At 48.4% G+C, this 13,209-nt stretch overlaps 1 protein-coding gene across 5 annotated transcripts in view; it reads left to right on the top strand.

Moving 5' to 3' along the window:
- The first annotated feature begins 68 nt into the window (after positions 1-68).
- The window catches only part of HM13 (histocompatibility minor 13), a 39,627-nt gene continuing 26,486 nt past the window's right edge, over positions 69-13,209 (top strand). For 2 of the 5 annotated variants that reach the window (XM_025876402.2, XM_073880599.1), the window contains exons 1-2: positions 69-366; positions 9,938-10,036. In XM_025876402.2, coding sequence (XP_025732187.1) covers positions 184-366; positions 9,938-10,036 — 282 coding nt within the window. In that variant the 5' untranslated portion in view covers positions 69-183. The remainder of the gene's footprint in view (positions 367-9,937; positions 10,037-13,209) is intronic. The other 3 variants (XM_073880600.1, XM_025876400.2, XM_025876401.2) reach the window with 2 other exon arrangements.

Raw genomic sequence — 13,209 nt, 5'->3', positions numbered from 1 at the left:
TTAGAGGGCGCGCGGGCGGGGAGACGTGAACGCGCACGCGTGCGCGGCGCGGACCGGCAAGGGCAGCACGTCACTTCCTGTTTCTTTAAGGGAACGTGGCTTTTCCCGCAGCGCCCGTCTTCCCGTCTTGCGTCTCTGCTGCGGCGGCGGGAGCTGGAGTCGGACCCGGAGCGCAGCGTCGCCATGGACTCGGCCCTCAGCGACCCGCACAACGGCAGCGCCGAGGCAGGCGGCGCAGCCAACGGCACGACGCGGCCGCCTTCCACGCCCGAGGGCATCGCGCTGGCCTACGGCAGCCTCCTGCTCATGGCGCTACTGCCCATCTTCTTCGGCGCCCTGCGCTCGGTGCGCTGCGCCCGCGGCAAGGTAGGGTCGGAGGCAAAACCGCGCGCGCTTCCCACCTCCCACCCGTGACATGACTGACGAGGACCCTCCTCCCGCCCGCGCTGACACCTCCTCTCCCCAGACGCTGACCCTTCCCGGCAGGGATCACCACCGCTTCCCCACCCCGAGCCCACATCCGGGAGCTGGCCTTAGGTGCTCTGGGATCTGACACCTTCTCTTGTAGGGGCCGGCTTCTATCCCCACTCGGAACCTGACACATTGTTCTCTCTGTGTATCATGCTGCAAACACTGTCAGCCTCACATTGCGATTCGGGCAGTGTATTGTTCTGAGCCTACTGGACCCAGCCAGACCGGCCCCACCCGCTGCTCTGGCTGCTCATCCCATATGGGCCACCTCTTCCTGGGCTCCGGGTCAGCCCCCATCTGTACCTGATGGGGTGCTGGTCCTGACAACTGAATGGTACAATCCCCTGTCATTCCTCCGTTGGGAACCCTGCCTCATCCACCCTAGGGCAAATTCTAGCATCCAGACCCATTCTGAAACTGTGACACTTGTCTAACTGGAATCTGTGACCCGTAGTGTGCTCTTCTAGAACCTCCAGAACAGGCCCTTGTGCCACCTCAAAAAAATTAATCCAAGGATATAGCCCCAGTTCAGGCGCCATTTCTTTGCTTCACTTCTCAGACCAGTTTCACTCAGCCAGTCCCTCAGAATCTGGCACCGTAGTGCCTCTCTTTTTAACCAAGCATAGACTCCTTCTTTTGCTGGTTTGCCCTCCCTGGCTGGTAGACACTCCCAGTCGTGGACCTGTCCTAGCCTGAGCCCAGGCCCTGTTGCCAACTCCTCACCCTGTTCCCACCCCAGACCCCAACCCTACCTCAAAGTAGCTTTTCTCCCTGTGCTCCCTAAGACAGGCCCTCCACCAAATTGGACTTACCTGCTGAGCAGCTGAGCTGCTGTTGGCCTCTCTTAGGAGAGCAGGCCAGACCCATTCCTGACCTTCCTCAACATATGTCCCATTGGACACCTAGGAGGAACCCCATCATCTCCCCCCACCCTCCCTCTTCTTTCCTGTTAAGCCCTCTCCAGCCCCTTGGACCAGTGGTTTCTCACTTCCTGGCACCCTCTCCCCTCCTAATCTGTAGCTCCTCCCCCACCCAAACCTGAAATTGAACTTAAGCGGAAGCTTTCTTACTCAAAGAGGGCAGGTCCACAAAGCAGTTGCCACTTTTGAAACTGCTCGAGTACGGGTTTTCAAAACATTACCCAACTTGAGGTCTGCCACCTTCTTTACCCAAGATCAGAGAACTCTCTGTTGGCTCCTTCTATGGGCAGACACAAAGGGAAATAGGCAGGGCTTAGATGGCCCTATTTGCCTTTCTAGGCAGAGTTCAGGTGGCCTTCAACTTCCCTGCCATCCCTTTTTGGCAAACACTTGGTGCAGGGGAAGGTTCTGAAATAGACTAGGGCAAAGGAGGTAAAAATACCGTGGCATGAACTGGGCAGCTTGATCTGAGGGGCTCCTAAAACTGAGTAATTCTCCTTGATGTCTTCTACACAAGGATCACTAGTCTCTTAAGAAAGCATTTTACCAACAACAGAATTTCCTGAACCTCCACTGTTGACCAGGGGGGTGAGGGAGGATGCAAAAATGAGTGGGTCAGAGCCCTGTCACCAAGGACTTTAGGTGCCTGGACAGAGGAGGAATAACTAGCTATGTGATTGCAGTACAGTAGTGCTGTGGGGTTCAGGGAGAAAGTTTGAGGCACCTCAACACCTGAGGAAGGGCAGAGAGGCTTTGTGCTGGAGATGGGCTTGAGCCTTGATGCAGAGGTAGAATTTCAGCCAGAAGACATTCCAGGCAGAGGAAACCAGGTAAGCAGCGGTACAAGACAGTTTAGGAGAGGGGCGCCTGGACGGCACAGTCGGTTAAGCATCTGACTTTTGGTTTCTGCTGAGATCATCACGTGATCTCGGGATTGTGAGATCGAGCCCTGCATCCAGCTTTGCACTGAGTATGGAGTCTGTTTGGGATTCTCTCCCTCTCTGCCCCTCCCGCTCATACTCGTGCACTTTCTCTCTTTCTCAAATAAATGAATCTTAAAAAAAGAAAAAAGACAGTTTAGGAGTTGGCAGAAGGTCTGGTGTGGCAGGAACAGAGGGTATGCATAGAAGAGAGCTTTGAATCCACCGTAGCCTCTAAATACCACCCTCACCATCTCCTGCAGGTTGCATGAAATTGCAGATGGCCAGACCCACCACCAATAACCAGGATATTCTGAAATTTACAAAGCCTTCACCGTCTTTGCTTCTCCCAGTAACTGAATGTTACAGATGGAACCAGTTTTATTTTCCTGTCATACAGAGAAAGAAACAGGGTCAAAGAAATGACTGCTTACAATCCCTCTGCCAGTAAGGGGCACAACTAGGTGTTGCTAGACCTAGTCCAGGGCTGTCCTTGATACAGATGACTCTGTAGACCCACACAAGTGGCATTTGGGCCTAGGGAAAAAACAGACAACTCCCTTTTTCTACCCTGAGTCATGTTTCCCTGGTCATGTGGCAAGGAGAGAGAAAAGTTAGTGTGGGGGCCCAGGAGTTTTGATTTCCCACCAGTGTTAGACCTTAAAGCCAGCTGAGAGAGGGCATGTGGGGACAGAATTCTCCCTGGAGCCAAGTTGTCCATAACAGGCAGAGCAGATTGTGAAATCATGGGGAGAAGAAGGTGAGCATCCAGGAGTGTGTTGGGAAGAAGTAGCCATGGGAGGAGCAGTCTTAGAGGGGTGCCCATCCCTGTCCGAGACCTGTGTTCCCAGAAGGGAGCAAATCCCAGCCCAAGTAATAGCTGGGGATCAGGTTACTTCAAAGGCCCTTGGCCTGTAAACCCAGAGGAGCCCCTCAGCCAGCTGGACTGGGCTTCTGCTCTATGCCAGACCCTGGGCTGGGTACCAGGGGTGCTGGGACAACGAAGGCCAGGCCCTGCCCTCCCAGAGCTCAGTGCCCCACAGAGAAACAGATGTGTGAGCAGTCAACTAAACCGAATCCTGATACACCTTCCAGAGGAGGCCGCAGCTGCCTTTGCATGGATGGGCGAAAGTTCAGGCAGAACAGGAGAGAGGGAGGCATGGCACTGCGGGGTGCACTCAGGGAGGCAGCGAGCAGTGTGATGTGAGCCCCGGGGCAGGGCCTTGGAGGCCATAACAAGATGTTCAGGCAGCCTGCAGCCTTTCTGCATGACAGAATCCTGAAGGCAACACAGTAGTTCATCTTCATAGTTACAAAATGACCGTACACTTGCACCTGTAAAAAAAAAAAAAAAAAAAAAATCCAAGCCATGCAGAAGTATAAAGGAAAAGCCTCCTCAGTACCACTCCTTGAAGGAACCCAGGTAGCTCTTTGGTTTGTAACCTTCCAGAACTTTTTCTTTGTATATATAAACGTGTGTGCCTGTGTGTATACACAAATGTAAATTTACTTTTATAACAGTGGGATTTTACAGTACATACTGCTCTGCAATTTGATTTTTTTTTTCTTTAACACTGTGTCTTGGTCATTTTCCTGTCAGTACCTGCAGATCTGCCTCATTATTTTATGGCGGGGAGGGTAAGTAATGCCTGCCTGTGGTATAGAATTCCAAAGGTGCAGAGGGCATCATGAAAGCCTCTGTCCTACCCAGCTACCCAGTTTCCCTCCCCAGAGGCAGCCCCTTTTTCTTCGATATCCATCCAAGAAATTTGGTGCCTTTACAAATAAATAAGCATATGCTTTCTCCCTGTTTTTGTAGTATAACTGATATTTTGTTATAAATACACTTTTTTGCACCTTGCTTTTTTCACCAAATATATGTTGGAGATCAAATACATCAGTACATATGGAGCAGTCTTGTTCTTCTGTGACAGCTGCATGGTATCCTACCAATATCCCACAGTTTGTTTAGAGCACTGGTTCTCAAAGTGTGATTGCTGGACCAGCAGCAGCAGCAATAGCCTCACCTGGGAACTTGTTAGAAATGCAGATTCTGGGGGCGCCTGGGTGGCTCAGTCGTTAGGCATCTGCCTTCGGCTCAGGTCATGATCCCAGGGTCCTGGGATCGAGCCCCACATCGGGCTCCCTGCTCCGTGGGAAGCCTGCTTCTCCCTCTCCCACTTGCCCTGCTTGTTTCCTCTCTTGCTGTGTCTCTCTGTCAAGTAATAAATAAAATCTTTTAAAAAAAAAATGCAGATTCTGGGCGCCTGGGTGGCTCCGTCGTTAGTCGTCTGCCTTTGGCTCAGGTCATGATCCCAGGGTCCTGGGTTCGAGCCCCACATCGGCTCCCTTCTCAGCGGAAGGCCTGCTTCTCCCTCTCCCACTCCCCCTGCTTGTGTTCCCTCTCCGCTGTGTCTCTCTCTGTCAAATAAATAAATAAAATCTTAAAAAAAAAAAAGAAATGCAGATTCTGAATTAGAAACTCAAGGTGGACCTGGCAGTCTGTTTTCACAAGCCCTCCTGACAATTTTTCTCTGTGCTCATGTGAGAACCTCTGATTTAGAGTCCTCCACAGGTTGTTTAGACGGGTGTCAGTCTTTTACAAACCATGCTGAAATTAATCTCCTTATATGTTTGTTACTTCACATTTGTCTACATGTGTAGGATTTTTTTTTTTTCTTTGAAATTGATTTGCTGGGTCAAGGGCTATGTGCGTGTTTGATATAGATGGATCTTACCAAATTATGCACCCTAGAGGTTGTATAAGTTTATACCCCCACTAGCAGTGACCTCAATTCCTGTGTAATGGCTACGCAATAGTCCAGTCTCCAGGGCTTTCTGAGCCAGGTGTGTGATACAGTCAGGTCTAGGCTTCAGAAAGAGCTCCTGGCAGAGTCAGTGATGGGCGGGAGGGAGAACAGGAAGGAGGCTGGTGAGGTGGTCGCGGTGAAGATTGCAGTGGGGCACAGGATTGGAGTGGGAGGGTGAGTTCTAGAAATGCTTAGGAAACAGAGTCATGGTGAGGTAGGTGAGTGAGTGAATGTGGTGGAAAGAAGAGGAGACCCTGGGGTCTCCAGCTGGGGTGACAGAGTAACAGAATGGTCCACAAGTCCCAGATCATTTCTAGGGCATGGCCTGGAAGCAACCCTCCCAGAGCTCGGGCCAAGCCAATGACTTGAGGCCGGGCATCTGTCTTCCCTTGCGGCTTTTGCTTCCGCCCTGATAACTGAACGTCCAGAATGTCACTGGAAGCTAAATTTATTTCTGCTATTTGTGTCAGCTTCACACACACACACACACACACACACACACTCTGATTATGTTTTGTGTTTTGGGAGCTATTGCATTTGCCTAAGAGCATCCAGTTTGAAAATCCACATTGAGGGGCACCTGGGTGGCTCAGATGGTTAAGCATCTGCCTTCCGCTCAGGTCATGATCCCAGGGTGCTGGGATCGAGCCCCACATCGGGCTCCTGGCTCAGCAGGGAGCCTGCTTCTTCGTCTCCCTCTGCCTCTCTCCCTGCTCATGTTCTCTCTCTTTCTCTGTATCTCTGTGTCTCAAATGAATAAATAACATTTTTTTTAAAAATGCTTTAAAAAAAATCCACATTGAATTGGTAGAGAATCCTAACAACTTTTTGTATTTTTGTAACGACAAGAGTTAACTGTTCTGGATTTGTTTGTTTTGTGGGGGGAGGAGCAGAGCGAGAGCAAGAGAGAGAGAGAATCTTAAGAGGCTCCATGCCTAGTGTAGAGCCCGACATGGGGCTCCATCTCACAACCTTGAGATCAAGACCTGAGCCGAAGTCAAGAGTTGGATGCTTAATCAAATGAGTCACCCAGGCGCCCCAAAGGTTAACTGTTTCATTGTCACAGCCTCCCTGAGCATCTTGTCACAACTTGCCAGCAGAAATTTCCAGGTAGGAAAGGTAGAGGTCATCTAGGAAGTAGTGGCTAAGAGTTGGGACACTGGAACCAGACTGCCTCCGTTTGAATCCCCACTCCAGCACTCACCAGCTGTGTGACCTTAAGCAAGTTACTTCACCTCCCTGAACCTCAGTTTCCTCATCTGTAAAATGGAGCTCTTAAAAATAGCTGCTTCGTAGAGGATGAAATCATGTATAGCACCTAGAATAGGGCTTGGCACATAGAACGCTCTTCGTAAATGTTGTTCTTATTACTGTAACTGTCAGATTTCCAGTCTCCCATTCTGACACAACATTGCAGCATGGATATTTACACAGTATCCACGGAGGAGACCAGAGCCCTCTGTGTAGTGGGACATGTCTCCAACCTTGGCTTGTCATCAAGTAATTTTAAGCCTTTTCCCACCTAGGACACAGGGCTAAAATAAAAGGAATATGTGGAAATGAGCCATAACACTGGTTTGTAGGTGAGTCCCATGTGCTCTGCACCTGCAGGTCCCTCTACCTCATGTTTCCCTTCCTTGTACACAGAGCAAATTCCTCAACTGAGTGTGTTTCTGGCTCCTACCCCCTACCAGGACCTGGGCTTAACCTTCAAGGCTTTGCCTAAGTGCTGTCTGCTTTCTTGTGATTCCCTAATATGTACTACTACTATTATAATAAGAGTCTAGGGCGCCTGGGTGGCTCAGTTGGTTAAGCGACTGCCTTCGGCTCAGGTCATGATCCTGGAGTCCCGGGATCGAGTCCCACATCGGGCTCCCTGCTCAGCAGGGAGTCTGCTTCTCCCTCTGACTCTCTTCCCTCTCGTGCTCTCTCTCTCTCATTCTCTCTCTCAAATAAATAAAATCTTTAAAAAAAAAGAGTCTAGACAGCTCGTGTGACAGCTCGAGGCACAACACTAAGTATTTCCATGCAAAAGTCATAGAATCCTGGGATGCCTGGGTGGCTTAGTTGGTTAAGCATCTGTCTTCAGCTCAGGTCATGACCTCAGGGTCTTGGGATCAAGCCCCGCATCAGGCTCCCACCTAGCAGTAAGTCTGCTGCTCCCTCACCCTCTGTCTCTCCCTCCCCCGCCCCTGCTTGTGCATGTGTACTCTCTCTCAAATAAATAAAATCTTCAAAAAAAAAAAAGTCAAAGAATCCTGAAATTCATCGTACAGCTGAGGAGATGGAGGCTCTGAGAGAGAGAATAACATTCCCAGGCCCCACAGCTGGGAAGAGGCAGAGCTGGAAGTCGGGCTGGGCTTTCTGACATCAGGGCCATCTCCCGCCCATTTGGCACTCGTATTGGGTACCACAGCAGTATGTGTCTTGTTTTGTCACGGGTCACGCTATATCGTGATATTCTGCTTACGTGTCAGGGTCTTGGCCTGCCTGCCTGTGGACTCTGAGATTAACAGCTGTCTGATTTACGTTTGTGCCCCCGCTCTTGCTACACAGGACATATATTGAGTTTGTGGAGGTGCACAGAGGGGTGGAGAAGTTTTCCCCAGCTCCACAGCACACTGCTGCCCAAAGCAGACACCCAGGGCTGGGGAAGGAGGGAGAGAACCCTGCCTCTGTGTGTCAGTACTGCTCACTGCCCCACCCCTTCCTCCCAGCAGAGCTGCCCCTGGATGTTCCAGAAAGGAGGGTGTCCCTTCCAGCCACCTCGGTCAGGCATATGTTGGGGTTTGGTGAAGTGCCTCCCCACCCCCCTCTCTCTGACAATCCCAGCTCCTCATACAGTCACGGTACTTTACCATTTGCCAGGCTCTTTCACATCCCGTATCTCATTTGGTTGAAGTCTCTTGGCCCTTTTAGAGGTAAGTAAAGCCTAGAGATTGTGATCCTGTTTGACAGATGAGTAAACTGAGACTCAGCCAAGGATTTGCCTCAGTCACCCAGCAAGCCATTAATAGAGCACTGAATACCTTGATTGTACTTTACATGTATCATTTGCACATGTGTGAATTTTATCTGTAGGAAAAATTCCCTGAAGTGGAATTGCTTGGTCAATGCACTTGTGATTTTGACAAATACTGTCAGAGTGCTCTCTACAGGAAGACCAGTTTACCCTCCTGAAGGTACCAAGGGTCAGCACCTGTTTCCCCACAGCCTCACCAGCTCAGTCTGTTCTCCAGCCATTCTGATAGATGAAAACTGGAATCTCAAGTGTACTTCAACTGGAGCTTCTCTTATTAAAAAGTGAGGATGAAAAGGAAAAAAAGAGTGAGGATGAACATTTTTTCCTGTGAATAAGAGCTTTTTATGGTTCCTGCTCTGTGAACCTTCTCTGTGTTCTTGGGCATGTGCAAATTACAATTTGATGCACCTGCTGAATTGCCCTCCCCAAAAGGCTGGACCAGTTTGTACTAAAACCAACAGTGTGTGCACATCCCAGCTCCCCAGCCCAGCTCCATTTTGTGACTGTTCCATGGGCTTACTGCTCTCTGCCCCCATCTCCTTCCCTTTCTGCAATTTTCCTTCCATCATTGAGCAGAAGGTCTGCCTGACCCAAAATCTGCCCTCTGCAGGCAGCCTCCCTTTTAGCATGTTTTGTCCTGTTGATTTGTAAGAGGCAGCTGTGAGCCAAAAAAATTAATGAGACTCTGCAGCTGAAGATGATCCCCTGTCCCAGGGGTGCTGGTACCTTATTCACAGGATGGACATGGTGATGGTGGAATCTCAGGCATTGTGATGAGCCTGTGGAGAGCACTTCACTTTGACTTTAGCAGAAGTCTCATCCAGGAGCTCTGGTAGCTAGGATATAAAATAGAATAGACACATAAAATGCAGGGGAAATTGCAGTGAGAGAGTAGGCTTAGCCCAGTGGGAAATCTGGGGATGCTTCCTGGCAGTGACATTGGCCAGGTCCTTGACTGAGGATTCTGCTAGCAGAGAGGGCATGAGGAGAACATGCTGAACTTGAAAGCTTTCAACTCTGTGTTTTTTAATATAAATTTAAACCAGAATTATACTACCATTGATGGATTCTCATTAGAAAGATTTCTGGCAGGAATTCTGTGAAGTTGATAAAATCCCTATGCTGTGCTGTTGCTACACTCTCAGGTTTTTCCTTGTTTAAAGTACTGAAATTATTTTGACTACATTCAGGTTTTTTCATGTAAATATTTATCCTCTGTCATGTCTTTACCCAAAGCACATTGTCGCCAACTATAGCATCTGCCATTGTATATTTAATTGTGGCTTTTACTCTTACCAGATTCAGTTTTCCCAGATTTCTTAAGTGTAAGTTTTGTCAAGATTTGCTTCTCCTTGTAGTTGGCATCTTCCCACGTACAGTTTCATTTGCTGTCAGTTTTATCTGTTGTTGGTTTATTTCTACTCATACTTATTGGATAACAAATTCATCATGTTTACCTGGTAGCTAATCCATAAGGAGACTGGGAATAGTTCTCATGAGGCCTAGGACTACTCTATTGTCACAGTTTCCAGGGTTTTCTCTCAGTTATTACATGCCGTAACTGCCTCTGCCATCGCTCTTCTCCCCAGATTATGCCCCACGTGCACTGTCAGGGTCCAGATCACCCCAGTGGCAAAACAGTGGGGTGGAGCATCTTGCCCCAGCATGGGCAGAGGGAACCGTGTTGCCAAAGCCTGAGGTCGGGAAGTGGTGGAGGGGGAGATGAATGAGCTCTGGGCCCCAGAGGCCAGAACTGCACCCCATACTCACAGGCACCTTTCTTGTCTGCTCTAGAACGCCTCAGACATGCCCGAGACTATCACCAGCCGGGACGCCGCCCGGTTCCCCATCATCGCCAGCTGCACGCTCTTGGGGCTCTATCTCTTTTTCAAAGTAAGTCCTTTGCCACCTGTTGTGTCATTTGGTTTAAATAACTTTGTTTTGTTTTGTTTTTCCCATCACAGGAGATATGCATGTTCATTTGTAGAAAATAAACAGCAAGGGGGAAAAAAAAGTCCTAATAATTCACCTCTAGACCGACTACACAGAGATAACCACGGATGGCGTTTAGGACTCTTTCCCATAGTCATTATTTCTTTTCTCTGTGTGGCTTTTTTGGGTTTCTTTTCGTGATACCATTTTTGTTGCATTGTACTGTTTATGCTGGGAACGGGGTATAGCTTGGGTCTCCGATGTGCCTCTACCATACTAATTGCCTTTTTTTTTTTTTAATTTACCGAGGTTTATTTTCCCAATAAAAGTTACACAGGCTCAGTGTTGAAAACGTGGAAAACACAGAAAAGTAAAAAGGGGAAAACAGCAGTCATCCAAAACCCCACTACCAGAGACAATCACAGATTCCCTTTGGAGGTGTGTCCTTGCGCTGTTTTCCTGGTGCATGGTTTCTCCGTAGCTGTGGCCACGTGGCGTACTCAGTTTTGTAGCTGCGCTTTCACTCCCCATTAATAACATCAAAGCATTCTCTCATGTTACTGCAAACTCTTCTGAAGCTTTTCTTTTTTTTTTTTTTTTTTTAATATAACACGTACTATTTTCTGATTATGAAAGTAAGATATGCAGAAAACTTAGTGGGGGAAAAATACACAGAGGTAACAACCACTATTAACGTTTGGACGTGTCTCCTTTCAGGCTTTTAATAAGCATGCTTTTCACATAATCATAACCCTACCCTAGCTGTAGTGTTGTGTCTTGTTTTTTGCAGTCGTGCCTCCCAAGTGCTTTTTCCCTGGTCACTGAAAAGCCCTCAAGGACGACTTTTAATTCACATGTTAAAAACAGAGGTAGATGGCGAAAAAAATGTTTTCAATCTACGGGAAGGTGTAAATGAGCCATAATCTTCTCCCCAGTATAGTTTCTTGTGAATCTTATGCATAGGTCTACATTTTTGTTAAAATATAAAAACAAATATATGTATGAGATACAGGATTTTTACTGTAGAGATCTTTTTATTATCAACACAGTCACATCTACCTTATTCTTCTTAACACCTCCCTGTGGCTCTGTTTTATGGCTGTGCCCCTCAGGGATGTCTAGTGCTGGGATATCGCAGCAGTGCTGCTGTGGGCACTGGGCACGTCCTTTCAAGTATTTCTGCAGTCGGAGGACCCAGTCACGTAACATCTGCATTTGTAAGTTGAACAGATAGTACCAAATCCCCACAAAAGATGGCACCCATTTACATTTCCCCTGGTAGTTAGGAGTGTGCTGGCTCCCCTATACTCTCACCAGCATTGAGTAGCATCAAAATTCCTTATCTTTACCAGTCTGTGAGTGAGTCAACAGTGTAAGTTTTACATCCGTTTCCTGTCCCATCGCCCCCTCGTTGTTGGATCAGAACTACACTTTTTTTTTTCTCAGTGGTTTCACAATGCCCCCCCAGGCCAGATTCACCACAGCTCACCTCCAGCATCCCCCTCACTTTAAACAGAAAAAGTCATCTCAGTTTTTACTCTTACAAATAAGAGTGCATCAAATAACATTAGGTATTCACTGATTTTTTTTCCCCTGGACCTTGGGTGAAGAGTTGAATTTATTCCATGCTTTGGTTCATAGCACACCATCATCAGTCCATGCCAGGCTCCCCCTTCACCCCTAGTGCCCGCCTCCATTTCCCACCTTCATTTCCCTCCACAAGAAGCACCTGCTCTGATGCGTTTGCTTTGTCTTCAGATGTGTGTCTCCTTATAAAACGTATGGTGTCAGTATATCTGTGTCTATTGAGAGTCCAGCTTCCATATATAGAGTGCAGTACATCTCCCTCTGTTTGCTTTTTCTCTCCCCTGTACTTTTGAGATCTCTCTGAGGCTGTCTGTACATCTAGCCCATTGCCTCCAGCTTGGCTTTTGGCAGGTATTTCTCAGGTCTCTGCTGTGCTGAGTGCCAGTGATATATACCCAGGCCCTTGCCTCAAGACCTTCTAACATTTTTAGTAGTTAGGATTCTTTCCTTCAGCTAGGTTCTCTCAGAAAGAAATTTCTGGCAGTGGAGGGTATGAGCGTTTTTCTTTAAGTCACTGGATGCTCAGCCTGTTTCCCTCTCCAGGCGGGTAAGCCCCAGCCTGCCTTGCGCCAGAGGACATAGCATAGCTCTTGCCCATGTCTCTAGAGGGTTCACACTGAGATTTTTGAGAAGCAGCTGCCTGGACAACACAGCCAACAGATTGCTCCCAAACTCCAGGCTGGCGGCTTGTTGTTAATTGGTTTGCCGAACGGCAGTATCCCTCAGCCCCTTTGCTCCTCTCCCCCCCCCGGGGGGGGGGCATTTCTCAACATCCTAAAATTTACCTTATCCCACTTCATTTAAAACTGCTTTGAGGCAGCGTATAAATAAAAATTACACGCTGCCTCAAAGCAATCAGCAGCATAAGTAAAAGAAGTAAAGGAAGAAATTTGGGTAAGGAGAAAATTAAAATAGGATAAAATGAAGCCTTGGGTGAGGACCATACCCTGAACCCAGGCTCTACACTTGAAAGACATGTACTCTTGTCAGAGTGAGTCTAATACGGGTGTGGCTCTGAATTTCTAGCAGCTAAAGCACAAAGAAAGCCAGACTTGAGACTTGGTGCATAATTCATAGGCCACACAGCCAAGCCAACTGGTGGCTATAAGTTGTAGCCAGAGACATTTTCCCAAGGGCCCACGTGGAAGGAACACTACTGAGGGGTATACCACGTCTTCATAAAACATGGCCCACATGCCTGTGAGATAGTTCATGGGGCTCTTTCTATTGGTAGTCACGTTCTAGGTCACTGCTTTGCTCATCCATTCATTCTGCAAACATTTACTGAGTGCCTGCTGCGTACAAGGCCCAGAGTGAGAAAAACGACTGACCGTCCCTGCCCTCAAGGAGTTTCTTGTTAATTGGTGGAGATGGACACCAGTCAGTCACATCGATACATGTGAAGTTACAGTCCTGGGAAGTGCCGCAGAGGCAACGTGTGGCACCAGGAAAGCAAAGAAGAGCCCCCCTGTCAGCTAGCATGGACCTCTACTCCTGCCCCACCCGCACCTCTGACAGCAGCACCTCCATCTACCTCACTGCTCGGC

This window comes from Callorhinus ursinus, unplaced genomic scaffold, assembly GCF_003265705.2.
Source record: "Callorhinus ursinus isolate GAN/ISIS: 27379988/994484 unplaced genomic scaffold, GSC_fseal_2.0 scaffold38, whole genome shotgun sequence".
Lineage (NCBI taxonomy): Eukaryota > Metazoa > Chordata > Mammalia > Carnivora > Otariidae > Callorhinus > Callorhinus ursinus.
The sequence above is the reverse complement of the archived record's forward strand: the minus strand, read 5'-3'. Positions and strand labels throughout refer to the sequence as shown.